General features: G+C 46.2%; 1 protein-coding gene across 1 annotated transcript in view; it reads left to right on the plus strand.

Annotated features, from left to right (window-relative positions):
- Positions 1 to 27,322, plus strand: part of HIPK2 (homeodomain interacting protein kinase 2) — a 132,582-nt gene that overhangs the window by 18,990 nt on the left and 86,270 nt on the right. The window contains exon 2 of the mRNA XM_059817194.1: positions 24,367 to 25,465. Coding sequence (XP_059673177.1) covers positions 24,367 to 25,465 — 1,099 coding nt within the window. The remainder of the gene's footprint in view (positions 1 to 24,366; positions 25,466 to 27,322) is intronic.

Here is a 27,322-nt window from a genome sequence, read left to right on the forward strand (position 1 = left end):
AAGCTTCTAAGGTACACAAATGTCCACAGGAAAAAAAAGAAGTATCTTAATAGAAGAGTCAGTTGTCCGCGTAAGAGAAGGCTGGGGAGATGACTAATTTGCTGTTTCTATCATACATGCAATTTGATTCAGTTGTTCCTTCTTTGATTCAGGCCCCCTCCTTCGCTTTCTGTACCCCCTACCTCGCCTTGGCTTTTTCTGCTTTTTAAGAGAGGGCGGGCGAGGGAGGGTGGAAGGGCTCAGTGAGGAAGGAGTTAAGAGAATGCTCAGTGGGGATTATAAAACAGCCAGGCACTTGGAAACAGTTAAGAAGAGAGAAACAGATCTGCCAGGAGGGAGTGTGGCACTGGAGCCGGTGGTTTATTTTCATGCCTCCCTGCACAGCGATGCAGAAGGCTCTCCTACAATGGGGACAGAGGTAACAGCGGAGGGAGTGGGGTTGGTGCCGGGGTGGGGGTGGCAAGGTCAAATGGGGAACAGACTTCTCCAGCACCAAGTTGGCAAGCCTTCCCACTGATCCTTACTGACATGCTCTGCTCTGGATGTGGGTCATTCCCATTAAGGGTGGCGGGAGTTAGCACCTACCCTAGCCTGAGGACATGGCCTTGCCCTGGGGGCAAGGTGTCCTCTTTGCATGTTGGAAGTAAGGGAGAGTGGTCTGTGCACTCTTGGCATCACCCTGGAAAGGTGAAAGCAACAACTTTGCTGTCTGCTCAAGCACAGCACCGAGAACAAAGTGTGGGCAGGTCTGTGGGTATGTCTACTCGAGCGTGAGTTGCATGCAAGGTCCCCCGTGAGCATGGCTGCGGGTGGACATCTTGTGCAAGCCCACCTGGCCAGGAGGCGTCTTCTGTCATGCTCTGATGAGGTGGCCTTGAGTCATGAGGAGCCGTGTTTTTACTCACCCGGCATTCGTGCCTCAGAAGCCCCGCTGAGACCTTCTGCGTGCTGTGTCAGGCACCCGGCGCCTTGACTAGGGCAGAGAGTCTCAGTCCTGGGAAGGAAAGGCTGATACAGGCACCTGGAGGCAACGTGACCCAACAGACCAGGCTACTGGCAGAGCTGCAAAGAGAAGCTAGGTCGGTCGAGTCTTCTCCATTGTGCTCCCCACATGCCTGTGCTTGGGGCAGTAGGTAACCACTTCCCAGTTTGAGGGACACTGCTACTGTGATGGTGAGTTAAGAAGTGACCTGAATGCAGACCCTGCCATCCCCTCCTGGCTCTTCAGCTCTGTGCAACAAAAATAGTGGTGTTTGGAGCTGTGCGGCAGTAGGAGCGTATGTGGCAGTGACCACAGGGGAGTACTGCATGTGTGCTACACGGACACCCATTTTTCTTGGGGGGAAAAAACAGATACAACTGTTGGAACTGAAGTGTGCAGAGAGAAGGGTTAGTCACTCTGCAAGTGTCAGGGGCTCACGGAGGAAATAGCAGGAGTTTGCTGACTAATGCTGATGATGTTCAAGGAGTAAATGAGAAATACAGACGGAAAACTCTCTGTTTCTGAATTTGGAAGGGAAAAAAGAAGAGAGGGAAAAAAAAAAAAGAAAGAAAGATATACGGAGTTACTAATCAGCCCCCAAAGTCTCTGACCTATATCTCCCTCCTTTCCCTGGAGCCATTCTTGAAATGAAAAATTAATAGAGAACAACCAGGTTTTACCTCCAGGGTACCCTTTTAGGCTGCCACGTACTGCAGGCTGAGACCAGTGGATAGGACTTTGGTGTCCCTCAGCACAATCTAGAAAGTGGAGTGGTCTCAGTCCAGGGCGTTGTGAGGACATCCAGAGAGACTGAAAGCGAGAAGGTAATCTCCTCTCTGGGAAGGACGGTCTCTGGCCTCAGACGGTTGGGAAAAGGATGTTGAGCCGACACACTAGGTTAAAGTAGACCAGTACAGAAGGATAGTCCTTGAAGTTACAGTAACTTTATCAGGGGAAATGGAGGTAAGAAGGAAAAAAAAAAGTGTATCAGGTCATTAGCCCTCTGAGGCCCAAGTTCATTGTGTCTACAGAATATTCCTCTCCCTCTTCCCATTTTTAGCTTTTTAATGAGGAAAGAGAATCCTTATTTGAGAAGCTAAAACCTAGGGTTGTAGGTCAGGAGGTTTCATTTCCCAGTTCTGCTGCTGCCTCGCTCTTTAAGCTTGAGCAAGTCACTTTACTTTCTTCTGGCTCCATCTTTGTCTCTGTAGGATGTGGTTTGTGATACCCTTGGCAAAGCATTTTCAAACCTGTAGAGGAAAGGAAGGGCTACGTTTTCCAAAGTGACCAGGGCTGGGGCGTTGCAACAACAGCTGTGTGCAGTGCAGAAGGAGGAAGGCTGGTGCTGGGGGGTTTCTGCCTGCACTGGAAAAGGCTCTGCACACGCACGGTACACCCATGGCTTTGGGCACTGCCAGATTCACCCTCCCACATGGCATGAGAGGGATGGAACCACATAGCCATCGAGTGCTGTGAGAAGAGGTGGGGTCTAGGCTAGCTTTGAGGGGATCTGAGCATATGTGAAAATCTGGTCTTTCCCATCTCCTCGTGTTGGATAACCTCAACTTAGATGCCCAATATCACTAGCCATATTTAACGTATAGGTCTGGATGCATCATGTTGTCTTTGTTGTGCTCCTTCAGAGCCTAGCTCCTTAGATGTTTGCAAGATACCTCACTTACTGCTATCTTTTTGTGATAAATATCCGCCATAACCCTGAAGGGCTAGAAGCTGAGCCATCCGGGCTGTCTCTGCGTGGACTTCTGCCTCTCCAATATTAGGATGCCTCATGCAGCTTGAGAAACTAGGTTATATAGCAGCTTTAATGGGGCTTTTTCCAGACACTGATTGACCTGATTCCTTGGACCAGCTGTTTTATTTGTTAAGCAAAGTAGGAGAAAAAGAATGCATCTCCTACGTAAATTGGATTCATTGTGGGGAATGTTTAAACTATTTTTATGTTTTTTCATAAATTGATGTGGAGCTCTTACTTCATGTTGATTTTTGAGATATTAATTTATACATTAGGAATGAGCAAGATTTGCCTCTTCATCTAATCCTGTTTCTAGAGAGAGATTTACTTAATGTGCAGTGTAATTTGTCTAATGTGCAACTTTGTATGTAGAGTGTACCCAGATCCAGTAGAAACCGTGGGTATAATAAAAGCTCTGTAGTGCAGTGCTGTAAATCCCTATGTGATTAAAAATACTAAATTAGTCAATGTTAGTGCAGTCAGGAGACATTGCTAGCTGAAAAGCAGGGATATATGGCGAGAGTTTTCAGTGAGGGACAGAGAAACTGGGTCTGTGTTCATCTCTGTGTGCATGTGGTATGTGTCTAGGGGAGGGACAGTTTATAACATCATTCGCCAGGAATACGGCTTGGGTGGCAAAGAGGAATCATCAGGAGTTTTCCCAGGGTTGTCCTTGCATGTTCACAAGGTGATGGAGGAACTGATTCTCTTGGCAACTCCCATGTTGTCTCAGTCTGTTGCCCCCCGAGTCCTGTGCACGCTTGGTGGACGGTTGCAAGGTTGGATTTTACACTTCTACAAAAGTGTCTCTAAAAATAATTAATTGCTCTGAATAAGGATGGCACCATGGATTGGTTGATTTTTTTCATTTTTTCCGCCCCATCTGTCTTTTTGTCTGTCTGTCTTTCCTGGTGTTAACACAGATAAATCACTGTCTGGAATTTTTAGATGGGTCTTTTTTTAGGATTTTGTGACTCTCCTTGTATATAAACAGGGAAAGGATATGTTTATAGCAATGTAAGAGTCACTACCTCTGAGTACTGTCCATCTGTCCTATATCCAGCTTATGACCACTGCTGCCTACAATACCTGATACTTAACTTTCTCTTTCCGAGACAACAGGAGGAAAGGTGGGGCTCATGCAAAAGTTGTTGTTTGGAACCGAGTGACAAGACTTTGTTGTGCATTAAGATTAAAAATAAATGAATCTTGTTTATCTGAGCAGAACCAGGATATGAAATAAAGCTTTAGTTACAGTTTGCATTTAAGTTTGACATGATTCTGTTAATGTAACATCTGGTATGTGTGGTTTCTTCAACAGCTGGATAATGTAATCGAAGAGAAAGAAAAGTGTACGTCATGGCAATGACCTGCTGTTGAGGCCATCCAACAGCTTCCCTATTATAAGACCCTCTTTTTGGTTGTTCACAACTTTACCAAACATAAACTCTCTGGGCTATCGTTTTCCATCCTAGCTATCTGCCTCAGAATGTGTATTTAGTAAACAACTCTTTCATACCTCTGTTGAAATTTTTGGTGAATGTTAAATTTAACAAATGTACAAATATGTGAGAAAACGATCCCCCACGTTAACAACCCAATAAACTTTGCATGGTATTTATGTCAGAGGCACCACTTCTGCTGTCTTCAAGAGCATCAGTCCAAACTTGGCCAAGTTTTAAGCCTTAAAAAAAATGGTTGTCATCACATCCTCAGCAGACAAAACAAATCTCTGAAGAATTTGGACCTAAGAGTTTCAATTAGGCAGTTAAAATTAGTGGAAGCTTTTCATGTTAATCTCTCTGTGCCTCAATTCCCTGCCCATGACATATGGATAATACAGTGTGATACTTTATGAGGGCATTGTGAAAATACATTCCTTTATGTTTGTGAAACATTCAGTTACTCTAATGATGCATACTGTAGGAAACCCCATGAGTAAATTACTAATTCCATCTGCAGAGCACAGTGTGGCTGGTACCTAGTAAACAAGGCTTGGGGCCACACCTCGAACAGTGCGGAGAAGATGAAATAGTGACGAGTTGCTTGCTCAGTGAGCACTGTGTATCCTGCTGTACTGGGTGAGGCCAAGGTCCCGTAGAAAAATAGCCTGTGATTATGAGATTAACAGCTCTGCCACCATACATAGGCAAGAAAGGGGACCGAAGGAAGGTTGCACAGGCAATCATAAAGCTGAGGTTTCCTAAGTCTTGCATTCTTGATTTGCAGCTCTAAATAGTCTCGCTTTCACCTTTTCTGTTTTCTGTGTAGTTGTCTGTCATGCGGAGTGGGCATGTGGAATAATAAACAGCCATTGCTCCTGGAAGAAGAGACAGGGAAACGCCTGGTGCCATCGATCATCAGAGAGGAAAATTCTTGGTGAAGCCTTGCATCCAGGCGTTGCGTTTAGGAACATGTGTGGCCCTCGAGATGTAGAGAAGTCAGGGATGGAGGAAAAAAGCAAACAAACCGAGATGTCTTTTTTTTTCCCTTATGACAGCTGTTCGGTTTATGCTGGTTTTCTAGAATAATGCTGCGTACCATTAAACAGCAATGCCACAAACCAACAGACTTGCGAATTATTTTAAAGAAGGACAAGATCATCCCATTGCTTTTTGCTGTGGGTCTTGTGGGAAGGCGTTTCCTGGTTTTACCCTGGGTACTCACAGTTCTAGTTGCTCCCTCTCCTGGCTCCTGCCCTGTGGAAATCGTAAGTGGTACACACAGGAGACCGTCATCTTTAAGCTTGGGAAAATGATCCAGTCCTGACTCACAGGCAGAATCACCTCCAAATCCCACTGCTTTTGTTCACTTTCATATATTTTGCTTTTCTACCCATATGTGTTTCCTCAGGTAGAAGGAATTAGGGCTGCCCGCAGTCCGTTACTAGTTCAGAGTTGTATGTGGGCAGTAGCAGGGGAGGAGGAGGCTCTGGTTGAAGGTTTGAAATAGAAATCGTGATCATGCCACCAATGAGCAAGCTACTGGATGGCTGGGATGCACACTTCAGCAGAAGTTTGCCTATGTCACAGTAATATCGGCTGTTTCTTCTGCAGTAACTTAGGATGGGAGTGAGCCGGTCACTCTGATGCTGCAGAGGAAGTGGGAGCGGAGAGCAAAGATTGCCATGAGCCAGGAGCTATGAGCTATGAGATGCAAGAAAGTTGTATAGATACACTGACTTTAAAGGGTTACAGTTCAGCATGGGAACATACTCACTGAGCTGTAGAAGCTGAGGAAACTTGCTTATTCTCTGCCTACATTATGAGTCAAACCAGGATGCACATTTTCTTCAAATCCCTAAACCCTAAAGCCTGTGCACAAGAGCCTCTTCTTGATGTGGTTTTCATAATTGTGTTTGGCTATTTCACAGTTGCTTTTCCCCATGGAGTTTCTCTTAAAAATGCCCTATATTTCTTTTTAATTTTGACTGTGCATGGCAAGTTTCTATTTCAGAAAAAATATTCAAGCATCATTTTTTGTAAAGCTAGGATGCCATTAGGGTACTTTGGGGATGGAACTGCTTATTATTTGTGGTGTCCCTTGAGAAGCTGATAAGTGAAGTCCTACCAATATTTACCCTTCTTCTGCACGTGAATTTTCAAAAAGGTTTGTCAAGACAGACATTGGTCTACCAGCACTGGCTGGTTATTACAGTTGTTCAAGCATTAGGCAATTGTGTTTTAGCACACAATGATAGTTTCTCTTTCTCTTTCTTTCTCTTTTTTGTTTCTTTTTCTTTTAATAGCAAATGCCTCTCACATTCCCTGCTATTGATTCCTCCAAAAGGAGGCATGCCTTTTAATTGGCAGTTTTCAATGTGTAACCCTGAGCTGAGATCTCTCAGCCCTGTCAAAACCCTGGAGAAGAAGCTGGGGTAGAGCAGGTGGTCCTGCTTCAGCCAAGGGTCCTGTGAGGGAGGAATGAGGGGGCCGTAGTCCCTTGGTCTTGCTTCATGCAGCGTGTGCCTGCACACAGGGGCAACCACTGGTGCGGGTGTCTTTGGTCACCTCTAGGTTGTCCGCTCAGTGTGGATCAGCACCAGTGTCCCATCTCCCATAATCCTAGCAAGGGAAACACAGAGTTGCTCTGGAGAAGGGATTTTGCAGGGAAGGATCTGTTACCATGGGAGGGGTCTGAAAGACGTCTAGCCTCGAGCCGCATGAGCAAAGGGCTCAGACATGGCCCGCCTGGGAGCGCACTGCGATGCATCAGTGCTGGGTGTTGACTTTGTCACAGTGTGCTACTTTTTAAATAATGGGTGGAAAGTGTCTAACCCACGAAGTACCAGCGTCCTCCCTCCCGCTCCTCTCCGCAGAGCTCCTGAGATGCCACAACTTGAAGATGTCCTGGGTGGCAGAAAGGGAGGTAGTGGAGATAATGTCCCCCTATGAAGATCTGGTACGTGTTAGGACACAGGATACGTTACTCCATTTCTGACCTCTGAAAATGACCTCATTTTCATTTCTGACCTCATGAAAACCTACTCTTTGCCCCTTTGCCTGCCAGCCAGCCCCATTCTGAGTTAGAGCACATAAGGCAGGGTAGACGGGATCACCTTTCTTTCCGAAAAAGAGTACAAGGCAGCACCAGCACTTGTTTTAATTTATTCCTGCTCCTGGGTGTAATTACAACCTCTGGGTTTCAGTGTAAAGGTGGAAGGGGATGTGATTGAAGGGGGTTAATTTTTTTTTCAAATTGCATTAATACGTGACTTATATGAAAAACAACCACCCTCACACAGGAATGCAGGCAGTATTTGCAAGCTGCCTGTGGATTTATGAAGAGTTTGGAAACACACCGTACATCATTTCCTGAGACCTGTTTCTTTACACAGAAATGGTGTTTGCTTATTCAGGGAGAATGACAAGACATGAAGGTACTAAAAACAAAATTAAAAAAAGGATAGAAAATATTTGTTTCAAAAGCTAGTAAGGGCCCCATTTCTTAACAGAACAGAAACAAAATGACAAACTTTTCAGTATCTAGTTGGGACTTTGAGAGATCTGCCTAGAGAGAAGTATTTATCGTATATTTATTTATACTTCTTTGAGAAAATGCTATTTCTCATATATCTATATATACTTCTCTTTTAATTTTTTCCCCTCTTTTCTGTGAAGGCTCTTTACACCAAAACAATATCTTTTTTTTCGGAGTTCATCTGCTCCTGCTGCTCCTTTTCCAGCTGAAGTCACAATACTCGGTCTGTGACATCACCGTTGGCTGCAGTGACAACGTGGTGTGACAAAGAGGAGTTTTCACTCCAGGTGGGGAACGTGCAGCAGCAGCAGCAGACAAACTGCTGAGAGCAGACAGTGTGTTTGACTATGCGTATTGCTAGTCATGAAGAAAGAAGGGAAGAAAAAATCTTCAAGAAAATCCAGGAGAAGAAAACCCATGGAATGCCCATGTTGGTCTTCTGAGAGTGTGCAGCTTCTGGGGTGGGCATGGGTGCTGGTGACTCCATCTTCCATAGGATTTCTTTTGAAATCAGTTAACAGCAGACCAAATACTTAACGGGTAGGAAATTACTTACTTTTAAAAAGGGGAGAGTGGGAGAGAGGAGTTTAATTGAGATTCAGGTATGACTCCAATACCTGAACTGTATCCACAAGTTTTGTGGGGGTTCTTTGCTTTTTTTTTCTACACAAACCCCCTTGCAGAAAAGAAGGGAAGATGACTAATGCCCTGATCCTGCTAACGCTTACACATGTGGTTAGCTTTCAATGCCTGAGTTGTCCTGCTGAAGTTAAGGCAATTCATGTGCTTAAACTCAGACACAGGCCCACGTGCCTGTAGCATGAGGGTCTAGCTGGCTGCCCTAGGGGAACAGTTAAATAAAGAATTTATAGAATATTTTCTAATGCCAACACTGTCTTGACCTGGAGAAGCTGAAGTCTCTGGCCTGAATCCTCCAGGAAAAGCAACCAAACTGGCCTTACGCCTTTCCCCTTTGCTTTTGTCTGCCTGATTCATCTCCTGGGTCACAGGCTTGCAGTTGGCTGGTTAGAAGGTGAGGCATGTCTGCGAGTGTTTGAAGGACTGTGGCTTAAGAGGTGACACAGTGAGATCATTAAAGAGCAGGGGGAGGAAACAGAATGGTAAAAAGGTCAATGTCCCCATTGACTGTATCGCAGTGATACAAGTGAAAAAGATATGTACATCCATAGACATCCTATAGCTAGATATAACTAGACATTCAAAGTCTAGTTATAAGTGACTGGTTAATTTGCTGGTTGCCTTGAAAAACAGTATGTCCTGGTGGCCCACAAGCATGGATGGAGCAGTCATCTCACATCCACTCCAAAAGCTACCCTGAAGGGTAGGGGCAGCATGGAAAACCCTCAGATGCACTTGTAGCATTATTTCCATGCTTCAGTTTCATGGCTGCACCAAAGACTCCAGGAGGACCTTGAGCAGGAAGAGGCAGTACTGTTTCTCCAACATAACTTCCCTGCCAGTGTAAGAAAGACAGACAGCACCTCCAGCTGGCTAAGTGTTCTTGGAGATATATTTTCCAAAAGACCCTGAGCAACCTCTGCAGCCACAGCCCTCGGTGACTGATAAGCAACCTTTGCTACAAGTGTTTTCTCAGACCTCCAGCATCCCAGGCAACCCAGGCATCTGGTTGGTCAGGGTCCAGGTTCCCAGTGAGAAGAGGCTGAAGTGTTACTCTTGCTTTCCCCTGGCTTCCTGCTACAGCCATGCAGAAACATTTCTGAAGTATCACAAGTCAGGAGGGTATATATTTTTCAGGCAAGCCCTGTAGCATAACTATACTGGCAGCCTCAGGAGGGTGGCCATTTACCTATATCTGTGTTTTGGAATGTCTTAGGAATTTTGTTTGTTTGTTTGTTTGTTTGTTTGTTTTTTTAGCAGGGCTGCACACGCTGTGTTGCTGTTGTGGCAATCCATATGATTCATATCTTGCACAGTCTGACAAGTTTATTGTACCTCATGTGTGCTGAGCTGCACGCTGCGTTTGCTGCACTGCTCGTGGTTGGTACCAGAGCAGCCCATGGTGCCAGTGCTGGGCTGTGAGCAAGTGCCAGGACCCAGAGGGGGCTGTGCATGGGAGGGCCACTCAAGCAAGCTGCTTGTGTTGGCTTTGGGAAGTAGAGAGGACATGAGAACACTTGCTTGGGCTTTATTTTTTAAAACTCCTCCAGGAATAGCATGTTCCTTGGAACAGGCAGAGCAGAAAACGGGAGGGTCAATTTTGGGATCTACTGGTGCTGCCAAGATCCAGTTTCATACTTATTTTCTGACCCTGCAGGGCATGGAGTAAGTTATCATTTCATTTGAACAGCTCGGAGTCTCTACCACCGAGCCTTTAAAAGACTAGAAGTCCAGTTACACTTGCTTCTGTTTTACATCTGTCTTCCCTAAGGTTCAAACATTACAGTGGCTTGTTGGGTCCTTCATTCACTGATGCGCATCTGAACCTCTAGCTCTTCTTTTTTTATCTTTTTTTTTTTTGGTAAAGGAAAAAGGAGAGAAGGTGCAGAGGGCTGGGAGCAGAGGCACAGCAAGGTGGATGCATCATGGTCTTGCTGAAATGCAGGGATGAGCTGGAGGGAAGGAACAAGATGAAACCGGAGTGACATCATTAGTTGGGAAATTTAGAACAGTTTCATGAAAACCTGTTTGGTGCCATCTTGCATGCAGTCCCTCAATGCCATTCGCCCCTGCTTGGGGCAGGTGAGAGGAGTGTGGTCAGGGGCGTCATGCCAGCAGGTTTTCTGGGTGAGTTACAGAGGGACCTGCACCGTTGATCTGCCCCACATGCTGTCCCCATAACTGACCACTGCTTTGGAGCCTCCCATGCTTGGCTCGGTGGTAGCTTGTGGCATGAGGTTCACAGGGTGACCGTGAGCTGTTCAGACGTGGGTTTCCCTGAGTAGCTGTGCAATGCGACCCAGCCATTCCAAGTCAGTGTTGCTTTTCCATGACAGCACAGGGAGAACAAGCGTTTACCCTCGAGATCTACCTTCTGTTCATTTTGCTCTAGAGCTACATCTTCTCCTTTTTATTTGTCTCTTCTGTGAAGCAAATATTTCCATAATAGTTAATATCAGGGCATTTTGTGGCCGTCGGTGGCTTTTGTTACTCAGCTATACCTTGTTTTCTGTTTTTGCCAAATTTCCGTAAAAGGGGACAGAGATAAAGGCAAGCTCTGTGTTGCGGGATGCTGATTTTGTAGGTGCTGGTATAAATACGTCTGTTTTAAATTTCACACCTGTGACTAATGTTTGTAGGACTGAGGTCCCACTCTGCACTTTTAGCCTGTTCATGTGTGTCAGAGACGTGCCTGATGGGGTGTGCTGATAGACAGCAGGTTTGGGAGGGCTGGGCAGCCGATCAGGGTAAGCATCATGTGTTTGGTGCCCAAATGCAAGGTTGCAGTTTGTTGTCTGAGTGATGTGTGGGGCAAGGGAGCTTGTGCTGCATCTGCTCACAGTATGCCCAGCTCCTCAGGACAGATCTGACAGTCACCCACTGTCCTGAACACTGAATTCACCCACTAAAGTTTTTTAATCGCCATAAAATAATTGTTAGGTTAAATACATTTTCTGTGAGCAAAAGCAATTGCCCCACTTCCCTTTCTTCTGAAGATAATAGACATAAAAATGGAATATGGACCTGTGTTCTTAAAAGGCCATAGGTATTTGGTCTTGAGGGAGATTCATATTGAAACAGATTTTGTTAAGATTTGATGATACTCTAAAGAAATGGAATGAATTAGGACTTTGGTTCATAGAAGTTGGAAAATCTGCTAGAAATTGCCTGTGATCTGGAAGATGGAGATGGCCATTTCTGAGATAAGGAACTCCCTTTTTCTTAATGCAACTCGGATGAGGAAACTGAATGGAGAAGGGTGTTGTGTCAGATGCAGAACCAGCGGTCAGTACTTGTTTTGCATTGTACTAATTTCATTTAAGGTCTTCTTCTGTCTGGCTTAAAATAATGGCTTGTAGTGGCAATGGTCTCCAACCCTTGCTGCCTAATGCATGGTTGGTTGCTAGGAGGGCTGCCGTCATCCACATTTTAGTCGTGGATATGATGACCAATTTTGCATCGCTTTCCAAGCTTTGGTTGGATGACTCAGCTGGTCCTCTGGTGACTCATTTCAGTCTTCCATGAGTCCAGGAAAGACTAAAGAGGGAAGTGTGGCTATTTTCAGATATGAAAAATGACCAAACCCAAGGACCATGTCCACAAAGGAGTACTGCAAACATCAAATGAATTGGGTATTTATATAGGGCATAAACTTGCCCCTTCCCACTGAAATTCTTTCCCCAGTAACGGTACTTTTGCTGAATATAGTTTCCAGTCTCTTCTTATTCTTCATCCATATGAATATTGGAAAGCTGTGAGTTTTGAGTGCATAAGGTCTGATGAAAGTTCATCGGACTTTTGGTACTAAATTCCCCTGGCTGGTTTTGGTTTTGTTTTTTTGGCAGTTCTCCCCCCTCATCATTTACGAGGATTCTCACAGTCGCTCTACCAACAGCCGTAGGCCCTCTGCAGGCCATTTTTTCCCTCGGTCATTCCTATGTTAGACAAAGTTAAGATGCCCAAGGTTCTCCTAGACCTATTGAAAGCTCTTGTGATTGACCACAAGATGTTAGTAATTTGTTTTTTCTGGATCCTGCGGAAACAGCAGTGTATTTGCTCCTTGTGAGAAAATCATACAGAGCTTACTTTCCCAGAAACACTGCTTTCCCCATGACTCAGTATCGCCAGACTTCCTTTTCATCATTAGTCGAAACCCATAGGTGTGACTGTGGACATCTTGGCTTCAGTATCACAGTGCGTTGATTATTCTGAACTTGTCGTCCTGTTGCATCTAGGTTGAATCCTCTAATTTCCTTGCTGTAGGAAAAGAAAAAAGTCAAGTGTTCTGGGTTGAAAGGGTATGGCTGCAAAACAGCTGTAATAGTGCCAAGAAGATGGTTATGGAGGAGATGGGGTAAGTGCATAGCAACATGTCAGTTCACAAACGTAGGATCATGGATGAGAAAGAGGCCTGACAGCCCCTTTAGCTAGTTTGTCATCTGTAGCCAGCTATCCTTTCTAACGTAGATTTTTGATTCTATAGGTTTGGCTTCAGCAATTGTGCCATACCTGTGAGTGCCGCACAGCAGTTACTGGTAGCGAAGAGTAAGCACAGTCGTAAACAGTGTGAAGCATGCCCAGGTGCCCATGTCTCGGCAGGGTGCCATTCAGGGTCTCAAAAGCACTGAGAGCAATCTGGAGCAAAGTTACACCATGGGTTGTCTTTCACTGTACATCCCACCAAAGCTATCACCTGCTTGCTCTTTCTTGGTGCATGTATGCCCAGTCTGGCTGTGGAGCTCTCTCTGCCTAGAGCCTGCTTTTGAAGCTCGGTCCCCCTTTCTAGCCCATGACAGTGGTAGCATGCCTCAGGCTGCACTGCAAAAGGCATTTGGCATGTATCATACTGGATCTCCAGGTTCAGCTTCGCTCCTCTTCTGTCATGCTCTAGTCTTGCCAGTCCAAGAAGCCCAGCAGCCATGGCTTTAAGTACTGTAGAGCTGAGTAAATAAATATATCAATAAATAATCATATCCTGCACAAAATAGAAACCTGGGGGAGAGACTGATGGTAGCCAGGGAGTTCTGCTGATACAGGTGGAGGTTTTTATTGTTTCCTTTCTCTTAATGACTTCCCTTGCTCTGATTTCTTTTCTTTTAGAGCTTTGAGGGGGAGTAGGCAGTTACTGGTGTCCCTGAGCTTCTTCATCACACACAAGGGCCTTATATCCTCCTTCCTCAAGTAGATATCCTTCCCTGAACTCCTAGATGTTTACTCTTCAAGGCTCTGAAATCCTTCATGTAGTTTATTCCCATGCCTAAATCAGGTTTTCTTTCTGGGTTAGCAAGAGCTTCCTGCATCACCTAGTCTGTCCTTCCTTCGCCAAACAGGCTGCTTCTCTGCATGCTGAACTGGCCTCTGTCCTATTAGACCTTCCTTAAAAAGAAAGTTGCTGTGAAAACAGTGGGAGATCAGGCATGTACTGCCAGCCCCCAGCCCCAGCAGCAAGCCAGCAGTGGGGGAGGGAGGCGTCTAAAGGTGCTTCAGTGGGATCGGTTGGGGCAGCATCACTCATTTCTTTTGGAGAAGATATTCATTGCCTTCGTGGGTCATCCTCTGGCTGTGCAAGTGCTTGCATGTCTATGTGTGCCTGTGTGTTTCGTGTGACAGCGGTCAGAACAACCTCAAACAAATCATTGGAATTTCCAAGCCATCGCAGGTTCCAGGGTTCCCAAGGATACGGCCGTTAACGCCATGGCGACTGCTGCAGCTCCACTGCTGCACTGTGGTCTCCTATGAGCTACTCGCCACTCTCGAAGGAGAAGGGATCGATAGAGGCAGTTAAGCGGGACTTTTCTACAGGGCTACTCTTCTGAGGCACAGCCTGTGAGTTAAAGAGATGACTGAATGGGGATTTTTGGGGAGAAATGAGTCCACATTCGAACCCTCAACCCTGTGTCTCCCTGGTGGTCTTTAGTTTGGGCTGGATGGCTCAGTCCTGTGCTGTTCTGGTCCTGAGCTGTGCTCGTGGCCCCGGCCCGTTTCATGTCATACATTTCTGGTTTTATAGTCTTACTCTGGAATGCAAATCAAACGCCATGGGTGACAGCAAAAAAGGCTTCTGACTGTTTGGCCATCACTCTGGAGCTGTTTTCTTGGCCCTGAGTGATAAAGGAGAGTAATGTCTGGAAGAGAGGGTGAAAAATTTGTACTCAAGACATGTGTTTCCTTGAGGAACTGAAGGGCTTTTCCTTGTGTGGGTGTGTGTTTGTGTGCCTGTGTGAGGACAGGTTATTCACAGAATTGTTTTAACTACTTAAAGTGCAGGTCAGGTGATTAACCTGCACTATCCTTTCTCTTAATTTCCTAAAACACCCCATAGCCCTCGATGTACGAGGGTGCTGTAAATTCCGTCTTTGGATTTCATTCTTACTTGAAAGGGAGATGTTGCTACAGAAGGGAGGAGATACAGTTAACCCTGCCTTTGGGATAGTTGGGACATCATCAAATCAGTCTACCTCAATTTTCTGCTTTGGCAGAGTCCTGTGCCCAGCTTCCCCACCTTTCTCCTTGCATCTTTGTCTTCCTTTGCAGCCCAAATCCTGTGTATTTCATCCAGACCTCACCAGAGGCTTGTTTCTCTCCAACAGGTCTGTATCCTGATGGAAATGAAGGGAGAGACTTTGCGAACAGGCAAACTGACCTTTTCAGCCCAGCTAGTGCTTGATCTGAGTTTCAGATTTCGTAAGCAAAGCAAGGGCTGAATGTCATGCAATGGCCTCTTTGCAAATGAAACACTTCAGAAAAAATCCTGTGGGAGTGAGAGGCTCAGCCTGAGACTCCAGTGAGCCTTGCCCATGTCCTGCCTTCACAAGTAGGGTTGCTTCTAATGAGTGAGGTATGCGAGGTGCCAACCATTCCCTGTGGTTTCACCACACTTGCGGGCCATTTGGAGATTGACATTACAAAGCTAATATTTACAGCTGGGAAGTCATCCAGGTGGCGAGGCAGCTGTGGTGGAAAAAGCCAAAATATCCTTTCCACTAGGCAGTTGTGGGAAGCCACGAGTGTGCAAGTGCTGCGTGGGTGAGGGGGGCATAGCCAGGGCAGCAGAGGGAAACACTGATTCATTTTGGTCCCTTTTCCAGAGGCCCTTTCCCAGGAACTAAGATCACGGAGGGCCAGGTAGGGTGGCCAGTGAAGGCTGTAGGACCTGGGGTCAGGAACTGAGGAAGTCTTCTGTTTCCCCTGTAAGATGGGGGTACTTGTGGTCAATCCCTGTTTGGAATATGGAAACTGAAGTGGCCCAGCTGAGTGACTTGACCCACGCTGCCTGGAAAGCAGAGCTGTGCCGAGATCCTTCTTTGTTTCAGTTCTGCTTTCAGGATGCAATTCTGTCAGCAAGTAGCAATCAGAGATGGAGCTTGTGGGAACCTAGAGGCTCTTGCATTACAGTTTTGTTTGGAGGTTAGACCTATGGACCCACACAGGTGCTAAATTGGACTACAGGGCAAGCCCTGGCCAGTTTCATATTTACTGCTCAGGCTATCTTGTATAGCTCTCCAAAGGGAATTTCGGATGATGTAGAAATGCCGTGGTTAAAGTTAGTTCCACTTTGCTGCCGTGGAAGACATATGATGGGAGGGAGGAAGGTGGCCAGAACGCTTATGCTGTTGCCAAACAGTCCTACCTGGCACATTGATCTGAGTAACTGCTTTTAGACTCATCTGGCTCCATTTTGGCTTCGGGATGAGAAGCCACAAAACATTCCTTGGTAGCTTGCTTTCCCCATCTCCTTTGGCCATTCCCAGCACTTCAGGAGCTCATTTAAGCATGGGATTATACAAGCCTGAGTGTGTCATGTCTCATTTTGAGTGATGCTGCAGGTGTTACCACAGTCTCCTGCTCTTTAAGCAGATGTGGTGCTACTCTTGGGTCCCCCAGCAGCCTGCAGCACAGCCCCAGCCAGGCACCCCACATGTGCTTCAGCTCTGCTGGGCCTCTCTCCAAGAAAACTGAAAGAGGGATTTCTTCGGCAAACCATTTTGTTAGACATCCTTCAGTGTCCTCCAAAGATAAAGCTTCAAAGCAGGGCTTCTGTCAATCCTGCCTGTCTGACTTAATCTTGTTCTTTTTTTCTCATCCCATCTCTAACTCCAGAGCAGACTTTCTTCTCCTCTGAGGCCCTTGGGAGTACTGAGTGCTTGGTTGTAAAACTTGTTCCTGACTTCATTGACACCCACTTCCCTAAAACACCTTTACACTGAGATTGTGCTTAAGTTACTTTGCACTCTCATGCAGACTTTGAAGGCTTTCAGGTGCTGCTACCGCCTCTGTCTTTGTCATTCGTTGCCTCATTTTGCTCTTGGGACTCCAGAAGTCATCACAGAAGGCTTTGCTCCCTGGCTCGGGAGGACTGTTGCTCAGCGAGGTACATCCGGCAGGGCTATCCATCTGCCTTCTCAAGCCACCGAGACCTGCCATGGGCACAGCAGACTTCCAGGTTTCTTACATTATGTGCGGAGAGCACTTTGATGTCTTGGTAGAGCGGTTGCTATGTCATTTCATGATTTCCATAGAGGTGACAGTCTTCCTGTCAGCTTTGACAGGTATGCTGAAGGGGGTTTACTTACTAGGGTCTGGTTCTGTTTTGTCAAGGCTGTAGCCTATCAAATGTATTTGCTTGCTGCCTTCATTTGCTTTCCACTCAGTGACACTGAGGTGTCCTGGACAGAGGAAGTTTTGCACTATTCCAACTGTGTTGGGTTTTCCCCTAGGAAGGTATCTAGGGGTTACCTTCTGGTTCAGGGGAGCACAGACTTGACTGCTGGACCTTCTCACACCAAGATCTAGAAATTGGTGTCAGGACCAGTGGCTGCAGCACCTGCAGGGAAGTAGTGAGGCAGCCAAGCCTCTAGTGAGGAATATTTTAACCTGCGTTCTCAGGTGTTGCATTGTTAATTAACTAAAATGTGAAACATAAACTAGTCATGTGATTTACTGAGGAAATCTGTAATATCTCTTTTCATTGCTGCAATTCATTAAATTCGGAGATGGAGGTGACTCTGAAAGGATCTTTCACTAAGGTGTAATCAAGGATATAAATGTAAGTGTATGTATTTGTCCCTGAGGTTCTGCTTCACATGCCTAAAAGCAGGAATATGTCAGAGGAGCCCACAGCTTGTTACTCAGGCTCATGGGCATCTGGATCCACATCAAAAGGATGAATAAGTATTGTGATGTTTCTGGATTACGGAAGATATCTAATAGTAGGGCTTTGTGGCTTGTAGTAGATACGGAAGAGTGGAGTTTTGTAGTGGTGAGACGTGTAATTGTGGTCACTGAATACTGAAGGAAAGGGTTGGTATTGTAGGGACTTGACTTAGGTCTATAGAGACAAAATAAAAGCACAGATGTTTCAAAGGGAGATCTGTGGCTGGTGATGCCTTGTATTCACTAATTCCAGAGAGTTTGGTGTTTCAGATGTATGGCATGCTTATTTAAGTGGTTGCCCACGGTCCAAATCCAGCCCGCACATCATTGTCTAGTGACCTGCCAGATGTGGCAAGTGTGGGCAAATGGGGCTGGAGCATCCTAGATGTTTCCGAGCTCCAACGCAGGGTCTGGCCCGGGGTGGTTGCTGCCTCGTTCAGTCTGTGCGGGACACACCAGGGCTCTGGGTAGCCCATTTCTCCCCGAGCTACTCATGACAGCTCTCACCTGGGGTGGTGGGGATGCTTCCCAGAGTGTACAGACTCAGCATGGATAGCTCTGCCCATCTCACAGTCTCCATGCTGTAGCCTTGGGAAAAACAGATGCTGCCCCTGCAGGATCTGTGCACCAGAGAGCACCCATCTCCCACCAACCCCACCACTGGAGATGTCCTGGAGGGGAAAGCGGGTGTGCGCCTTCTCACCAGCCTTCAGCCTGCATCGGTTCATAGGCACCGAGCCAACCACCCTGTTCCCCAAGCGGTGCTGGCTAGCAGCCCCGGCCAGCCCTCACCACCTCTCCTGGCACCTCCTGTGCCCACAGGCGGGTGCGGTGGAGCTGGAGGATCAGGGAAGGAGGCAGGATGGACAGAGCTGACTCAGAGGAAGATCTCCCCAGTGTTTTCCTAGCTGCGTCCTCTTTGCCCTGGTCAGCTGAGAAAGCTTTCAGTATCCAGCAGTCAAGTTGCCCTGGATTTAAGGAGTTAAAAGGGAAAGTAAAGAAAGGAATAAAGATGGTTTCAGGAGAGAGATAGCAGAATCCTGAGCCACATGCCAAAATAACCTGCTCAGGCCATGATAGGGAGCAACTGCCTACACCCCCCCATGCCCAAGAGTACTAACTGTGGTCCTGGTTGCTAACTTTTATCCTATCTGTAAAGGAAAGTCATGCTGTGGAGAATGAAATAGTAAGCAGGGTTGCATTGCTGATGCTATGAATGCAGGAGAGGGATGTGTAGGAGGGTGGTCAGGGTGGCAGGGGAATATGGGTGTGAGGGTGATTGGGATCAGAGCTCCCTGGCCATTGCACTGCAGTGGGAGATGTGCTTTTCAGGGGGAGGGGGGCTAGAAGGATGCTTGGCTTTGGTTGGTTTTGTTTATGGCTACTCTGTGCATTGGAAAGTCATGCTTTTTTGTCTGGCTGTGGGACATGGTTCAAATATGGCACCTGGGAGCCATGTGAAGTGGAGGGGACGGGGTCTGTCACTTCTTTGAGAACCGCCGTGTGCTACATAAGCATTTAGGAAACTACTGATTAGGATGAGACAGTTTTACTAGCTGGACAGCAAAAGCAGAGCAGGAAGACAGGGAGATTTTCACCTGGAACGAAGGCTCCCTTTACACCTCCTGCTCACCAGGAACAGGAAGGAGCTGAGACTGTTGAGGTCTGAACTCCACTTTGAGGTTGTCTCCAAACATTTGGTAGTGCAAGGGAAGGAATTTGTGTAGCCTCCAGGGACATAAATTTTAAGGAGGTTCCAAGAGCGCAGTGGTACCAGGGACGATGCTTCGAAAGGGGCCACATAGAGGCAACCGTGAAGAAGAGTGCTGTGCTTGAGACACGGCTATTGTGAATGTGCAATACATTAGCCATACCTGGCAGATCCCCTTTTCATTGCCTTCTTAACCCGGGCGTGCATATGAGTTTGCAGGCTTGTGCCTCTCTGGGGAGAAGTGGAAGATATTTATTTCAGGAGTGTCTTGTGTGCATCATTTATATGCTGAACACATGCCATGTGCTTTCGACGGTATTTTTCAAGCAGGCACTGTCATTCTGGCAGCAGTCAGCAAGCAGCCTCTGGTTACAGTGCACTGGCAGCTCTGCAGGTACCGCAAAAGGTCTTACTGCCTACTTAATACAGGGCGGGGGCTTGGTCTCTTGCCACTGCAAAGGCCACGTTTATAAATCAGCAATAAGTGCTAGAAGTAAAGCAGAAGAAAAAATCAGTGACTTTCAAACTGTTCCTTCTTTAGTCCCCACAGTGTATTTTTTGCCCTTTGGGGTGAGGTGGGTGGATAGGGAACTTTACCTCATTTGCTTTCCTGAAACCTGTTGGCACTACAAGTGAGGCGGCTGCGTGATTTGTGTATGCATGCAGAAGAAGGCCATCCGAATTGTGAATAGCACCTGCTAAAGTATTATTAAGTGAAAGCTGACGTGGGAGGAGTTATAAGGAAAAAAAAAGTCAAATCTTTTACTAAAAGTCATTCAGGCTGTTTTAACATTGTCTCCTGGCTGCATACTACGTACATCAGCTCATGTGGATGCTACGGGGAGTTATGTGAGTCGTATCAAGGACAGGGGAGGCCCCATTAAATCCAGTTACTGTCAATTGTGTGAGAGCTTTAAATGGCTACACTAAAACTTATTATTAAAGAAAGGAGCTATCAATTTTATTTAATGCATGGTGTCCAACCTTGATTCTGCTCCCAGCCCAGAGACTCGCCGTGTGCAGGGGTGATATAAAGATTAGACCTGTGCTCTTCAGGGCTTGTATTTAGCTGTTGCGGAGTCCTGGCTACAGCCTGACTGGCTAACTGGGGCTGCAGGAGGCTGCCCTGCACCCCTGCCAAGGCAAGGACCAAGCCTGAGCCCAGAAGGGTTCAGCCCTTGTCACCACTTGCCTTAGTCCAGACAAAGCTTTTGCTAGCACAGGTGGGGCTGCGGAGCCAGGCTTCAGGCAAGCAGGAGTGCTCAGTGTGCACGGATGCTTGTCCTAAGCATCCTCATCTCTGCTGCTGTCAGAGAACAAAAGGAGGGGAACTGGGGGCCAGCCTCAGGCCGTCCCACACAAAACGTGGCAAGGTGTCTGCTAGGATCTTCCTGGGACAAAGGGAGGCAGCAAGAAAGGCCCAGCCTCCCACAGGAGGTTTCTTGGCAGACCTAAGTTCAAGAGGACTTCTCCCAAGTGAAACTGCCTGTTTCCCTACCCCCATGGCTTATGGCCCCTCCACCTCTCCAAGACTCCAGGAGTGAGGATGCTCCTTCCCCAGAGACAGGTGCTGGGGGCATCACTGTCACAGGGCTTGGTTTGCATGGATTTCCCCATTACTGCCACCTTGTCTCTTCATGGGCATCATGCCAAGCTGTTGTTGGCCTAGGTAATCAAAAGGCTGAAGTTGTAAATCCTACTACAGGCTGCAATGAGGAATTTGATCCCTGTAACAAACCATCCAACTTTTATTCACATTTATTACTATTTCTGCTATTGCCATGGAGTAAAGATCCTTTTTAAAAAAAAAGAACATGCCACCAGCACAATTTGATAGTGTTCTCAGGAAATTTAGGGTTGTGTTTTTCTCACATTAGCTGCACAGGCAAATTTGCAATAAAAATTACTTCGCTGCAGAAGCCTTCTTTTCTGATCACCAAGCTGTCAATCAGCCTGTAATTTCTTGGTATCGAACTATGCTGAAGAGCTGTCCGAGTTATTCTCCTTACAACGTGTGCCCCTAAAACCTCAAATGTGAGAAGATAATTTTGGGTGGAAGGAAGAAGATTTCATACTTCTTTTTTTAGGGGAGAAAAAAAAATACTTCTCCTGCAATGAGACATAACCTCTGAGGAGGGTGGAAGTGGCAGCAGAGGAGTCCAAAGTCCTCCCTTTAGCCGCAAGACAGCCCTGCTTCCTCCACGCCCTCCATTTTTGGGGTACCAGGGTGAGTGAGTGTTTGTCCCCTGTTCCTGTCCCCCTGCTGAGGCTGCCAGCAGTGTTGCAGGGACAGCAAGGGGCTGGTTGTTGATGTGGAAACCAGTCCCTAACAACAACTCATTTCACCGAGGGGCACAGGCAGCCATCTGACGTTGACAACATTGAGTGACTGCTGACCTTGTTTTTAGCATCAGCTGATATCAGCTGGAGCCCTGCCAGCCTGCACCAGTTGAAAGTCTGTCTCTCAATGGTGACGATTATCCTGATTTTTACAGCGGCGCTAAGAAAGTTGCAGCTGCTGCAGTTCACATCCCTGACTTTAATTTGGGGTGCCTGGGTCTTCTGGTGTTATCTTTAGAGGACCGTGTGAGAAGAACCTCTCTCCTTGTTCTGTGTCAATCGTTTTCTTCCCTTTTTATTTTGTGTGAAGAGATATTGCTCAAGCATACTATGGAATGAAAGCCATAAAGCTATAAATTACACCTCTGCTAGGTCCACAATATGTTACCAATTACATCTGCTTTATTATTCGCGTCCAGGGGGAAAACATACATCAAACCAACCCCACTCTCCAGGCAGGTCAATACTGTACTAGAAGGAGCACCATGACTCTTCTTAATCAGTGGAAAAACAAACACAGTTTCCGCTCACTCACATACAATATTTGTGTCCAGGATGACAAGTTGAGTAATAGTGCTGCGGTTCTCTGAGCTTGCTGCATGCCACATGCTACGGCATTCGTGGCAACATCATCACCCCATGGAAAGGAGAGAGGAGAGAAAGGACTTAGAGGGGCAGGGAGCTGGAGGGGGGCGTCTAAGGACCCAGACATATGGGCCTTGGAAGTTGCTGCCAAGGAGGTTGGTGGGGGGCAGTTAATACAAATTGCAGCAAACGGCATCAGAAATCACATCAAAGCCAGAGGTCACTCTGCAAAGGAGGGCACACTGCGTTTTGCAGGGCTTCGTTGCTAGAGTGGGGTAGTGGGATTTTGCATTGCATGTTCCAGCAGCGCTGAGGGTTTCCCCACATGTCCTGATAGAGGTTTTCTTCTGCGTCTGCCCTGTCTTCACAAATTCATCGCTGCAGCAGGGATGAAGGTGGGGGTGTTGAAGCAAACTGGAGTGATTGCTTTGCTGGTTACTTCTGTGTAGTTGCGTACAGTGGTTTTTGGATTGCCACAGTGCCCCTCTCCTGAGCAATTCCTGGGCTTTGGGCTGCTGGGAATGAACTGGAAGATGGGTGTTGGGTGTGTTCAGGCGTGTTTGCTTGACCATCCTACTCCACACTGGAAGTGTGGACTAATGTTCGTATTTTTCTATATGGGTATATATGTTTATGCATGCATGTGTGTGAGTGTGTATGTGTACACATAAGCTCCAGAAAATCTTCCGAAGAGCAACACGAACTAGAGGAGAATGGGTTTCTTTTAGGAAAGGAAGACGAGTGTTAGATACTTGCACGTCTCCACATGAAGAAGTCATCCATGTGCACTGCAGAGTTTGTTGTGGTTTTATCACTGATGCATTCATTCAGCTTTTAACTTTTTAAAGTTGAAAACAAGTCAAGGTTATGTTTGTGCTTAATAATTCAGCAAAGATGCCAGCTCAGCATATTGTCTTTTTCTTCTCTAGTCATTCTGGTTTATTAAAAAGAAACACTGACGACAGATAGAAGGGTGAAGGAGGCTATGCCTTTCTGCTTTAACTCCTGCCAGGTGCTGACTCCTTCTCCAGGAATCCCCATAGATTTGTGCTGTTCACAATACCTTTGCCCCAGCAGTACCATCCCTAACCTGGGCAGGGAAAGCTGGCAGCAGGTCAGGACTTAGATGTCCTCTTCTCTGTGGACCATGTCTTTTTTTCTGAATAGGAGCATTTTCTGTTTCAGTGTAATATTACTCAGAATCCTTCAGTAAGTCTGTCTCAGTGATATTTTATTTTCACTTTGGTTATGAGGTTGTGGGTTTCTTTTTTTGTGTGGTGGGATTTTTTTAAATAAAGATGTCGAAGATCATTAACTCTTCTAGAACCAAAGAAGCTTGCAGTAAAATAGGTTTTTGTCTTTTCTTAAAACGTAAAGTTATATTAGGACCTAGTTCTGCCACATGCTAATGTGTATGTTGCTTCATTAACAAAGCTGTTCATTTCCAGGGGATGTGTTTTCCAGTGATGGTATTGTCACTGTGAATAAGAATAGATGAACACAGTTTTATAAATCTGGGAGAACTGAGAGCACACAGTGAAGCTCATGTTGTGTAACTCCCATCTCCAGTGTCCCTGAGCACAGACCAGCATTGTGCATGATTCCCACATGCAGACTTGGCAAGCAACCTGAAACATCGTCTGCTGTTTCTGTCCTGGCTCCTCAACTTTGTCCACGCACCTCCATTTTGTCATGGTGTATCATCTCCTGGTCCTATCCTGGCTCTCTACAGGCCAGAAGCTACACAGTGCTTTTATGGAAATAAACGGAGGGCTTAAGTCAGATCCACCAAACTGTTTAATGTAGGATGAGCCTGAGGATTTGAGATTTGGCCGCCATAGGCAGAATACTTTTTAGTATTTGACATCAGATCTTCCTGAGAGCTAGATATATTCCTGGAGACAATGGGAATAGAAGTCTCTTTAGGCAGAGGAGGTAAAAATAACATTTACATTCCTGTTATTAAAAATAAGAAGGGGGAGAGCAAGAGAGCAGGAATCTTGGTGGTTGTTAGTATAGTTCAATCAGGGCTAGTGATTTATTTTAGAGCATAATATTTTATTTGTGTTGAATACATATTTCTGGAAGAACTTGATTTTTGCGTGTGTGCGTGTGCTGGATCTGAAGTCTGTTTTCCCTTTTTCCCTTCCTGCCACTGAAAAAATGAAAAAAGCTGGGGAAGGCATCTTGACACTGTGGTTTCACTCTGATGTTGTATTGCAGGTATGGCCTCGCATGTGCAAGTTTTCTCTCCTCACACCCTTCAGTCAAGTGCCTTCTGTAGCGTGAAGAAACTGAAAGTGGAGCCGAGTTCGAACTGGGATATGACTGGGTACGGCACACACAGCAAAGTCTACAGCCAGAGCAAGAACGTGCAGTCCTCCCAAGCAGCCGCCGCAGCAGCCGTCAACGCCTCCCTCCAGATCCCCAATCCAAGCATCCCTTATGAACAGACCATCATCTTCCCAGCAAGCACAGGGCACATCGTGGTGACATCCGCCAACAGCACTTCTGGTGTGGTTGCAGTGTCTGGGCAAGCACTGGGCGGGCCACACAACCTGATGCGTCGCAGCACTGTGAGCCTTCTGGACACCTACCAAAAATGTGGACTTAAGCGCAAGAGTGAGGAGATCGAGAACACAAGCAGCGTGCAGATCATCGAAGAGCATCCACCAATGATTCAGAACAATGCCAGTGGGGCCACTGTAGCCACCGCCACCACCTCCACAGCCACCTCCAAAAACAGTGGCTCCAACAGTGAAGGGGATTACCAACTGGTGCAACATGAGGTGCTCTGTTCCATGACCAACACGTACGAAGTGTTAGAGTTTCTTGGCCGTGGAACCTTCGGACAAGTAGTCAAATGCTGGAAACGTGGCACTAATGAGATTGTGGCTATCAAGATCCTAAAAAACCATCCCTCCTATGCCCGGCAAGGCCAGATTGAAGTGAGCATCCTGGCTCGTCTGAGCACAGAAAGTGCAGATGACTACAACTTTGTCCGCGCATACGAGTGCTTCCAGCACAAGAATCACACGTGCTTGGTCTTTGAAATGTTGGAGCAGAACCTCTATGATTTCCTAAAACAAAACAAATTCAGTCCCTTGCCCCTTAAGTACATTCGACCAATTCTCCAGCAGGTAGCAACTGCCCTAATGAAGCTGAAAAGCCTGGGACTGATTCATGCTGATCTCAAACCAGAGAACATCATGTTGGTAGACCCATCCCGACAGCCATATAGGGTCAAGGTCATAGACTTCGGTTCAGCTAGCCATGTGTCTAAAGCTGTGTGTTCTACCTACCTTCAATCCAGATATTACAGGTAAGACACTGGGCTCATGTAATGTTACTAGGAGAAATATTTTACCTATGGGAATTTTACTACATTCCTGTAAATGAATGAGAGTCATCCCTTAATCCTAAACTGGGATGGCTCTTAGAATGGCTTGTTGGTGATAGAAAAAATTATATCCTAACCTCTTGGAGTTTACTTGCATTGAAAACCATTGTAAATTTGTAAATAACCATAAAATGTTGTAAAAACAGAGTTTGCCAGTTACAGTTTAGAAAGCCTTTCACCTCTGTCAGCACTTTGTTCTCTCTGGGACTGTTTCCAGAAGAGAGGATGGACCTGGAGAGTCCCCATTTCCTTTCCAAGTCAATGCAAGTAGGTTCTTGGTTTCAGAAAGACCTTAACCTAAACAATCAGTCCATATTTCAGCTGTGTTCTCCAGTCTTTATACATATGTGAAACCAGGACTTTACAAGAATAAGGTTGGCCCACAGAAAAACTATGTGGATGCAGAAGATGCTTTGTCAAGGAGTAGTTTTCACACAGGCTGTGGAGCTTGCTAGAGACAATGAGAGTATTCTGGCTGGCTCCCATCAGCTCTGCTCCAGGTGAGCAGGCAGCCTGGCCAGGCTGGAAACACCTTTCTCCATATGGGAAGCTGTTGGTATGGATGAATGAGTATTGTCAGTAATTTGGTGTTGGACTGAGGACCTGTCACAGACTATCGACTCCCACTCACAGTGCTTTTAACTACAGGTATGTTATGAGCTAGGATGGAGTTCTGACCTCTGTGTAGGCGTGCCGGAAGCGAAACGTGTGAACTGGCCATATCCCTCTTCAGGCTGTTGAACAGTTTCAGCAAAGCAGCCTCTTTTCATAACCCTGGAAGGTCATCCTCTCCCTCTGTCTTGACTCCAAGACACAAACTGTCTCTGTAGATGTTCTCCTCAGACCCTCTCTTTGGTACCGGTCAGCTTAATTCAACATCCCAAGGACAGAGACAAGCAATTCTGCTTCCTCAGGGGTGGGGGCGAAGGGAATTTGTCTTTAGATGACAGCTGAATTTAGAAATGTTCAGGCCATGTTTTTGTTGTTGTGATTCTGTGAAATGGGGGTGAAGAGGGAAAATGTGATCCTTCTTGATGACTGATTTAATGAAAATCAGTCCTGGCAGCATCCACAGCTCATCAGATGGGTTAGAGAAAAGCAGGGTAGTTGCTCTGTTTGTAAACAGGAAAGAAATCTGTCTTATAGATGGGGAGAATGGGGGACAAAAAACCAACATGAGTGGATAACAGACCGTTTTCCTAGTTCATAAGCATCACAGTGGCAAAGCTCACCTGATCTCTGAGCTTGGGAAGAGTTAATTTTCACAGGAACAGTAACTTTGACAGTGTAGCACTGCAGCAGCTGATTTTTATCTGCTTGTCCTTTGCTCTGAAGGAGGCCAGAAAAAAATCTCCAACCCTAGTTTATACCTCAGAAGAGACTTATTAAATGAAATATTCTACCTGATGACAGCCTCATCCTCCAGGAGAGACATGTTTCTGTGGTAAATATGTAAAAGCTTTTAGGCTTGCAATTACCAGGCAGAGCAGAAGAAAAAAAAAAAAAAGATAATACAGGCATTTTGTTGTTGAGTTATCTGTGATTCTGCATTAGCAGCCTAGGTCCCTAGCTGAAAGACAGAAGGGGCAGCCAAAATGAAATATGTGACGGAAAGCAGAAATGAAAGAGAAAAATGGTTCATTCTCAGCAACAAACAAGGAATATTTTTGTGGCAGTCTCTGGGGAGGAAAAGGCTTGATAAAATTTGTTTTTTATATTTTAAATGTTATTCCTGCCCAGTCTGAAGTTGCAGCTTGTTAGACAATAAGTTCTGTCTAA

This window comes from Gavia stellata, chromosome 4 (assembly GCF_030936135.1).
Source record: "Gavia stellata isolate bGavSte3 chromosome 4, bGavSte3.hap2, whole genome shotgun sequence".
Taxonomy (NCBI): Eukaryota; Metazoa; Chordata; class Aves; order Gaviiformes; family Gaviidae; genus Gavia; species Gavia stellata.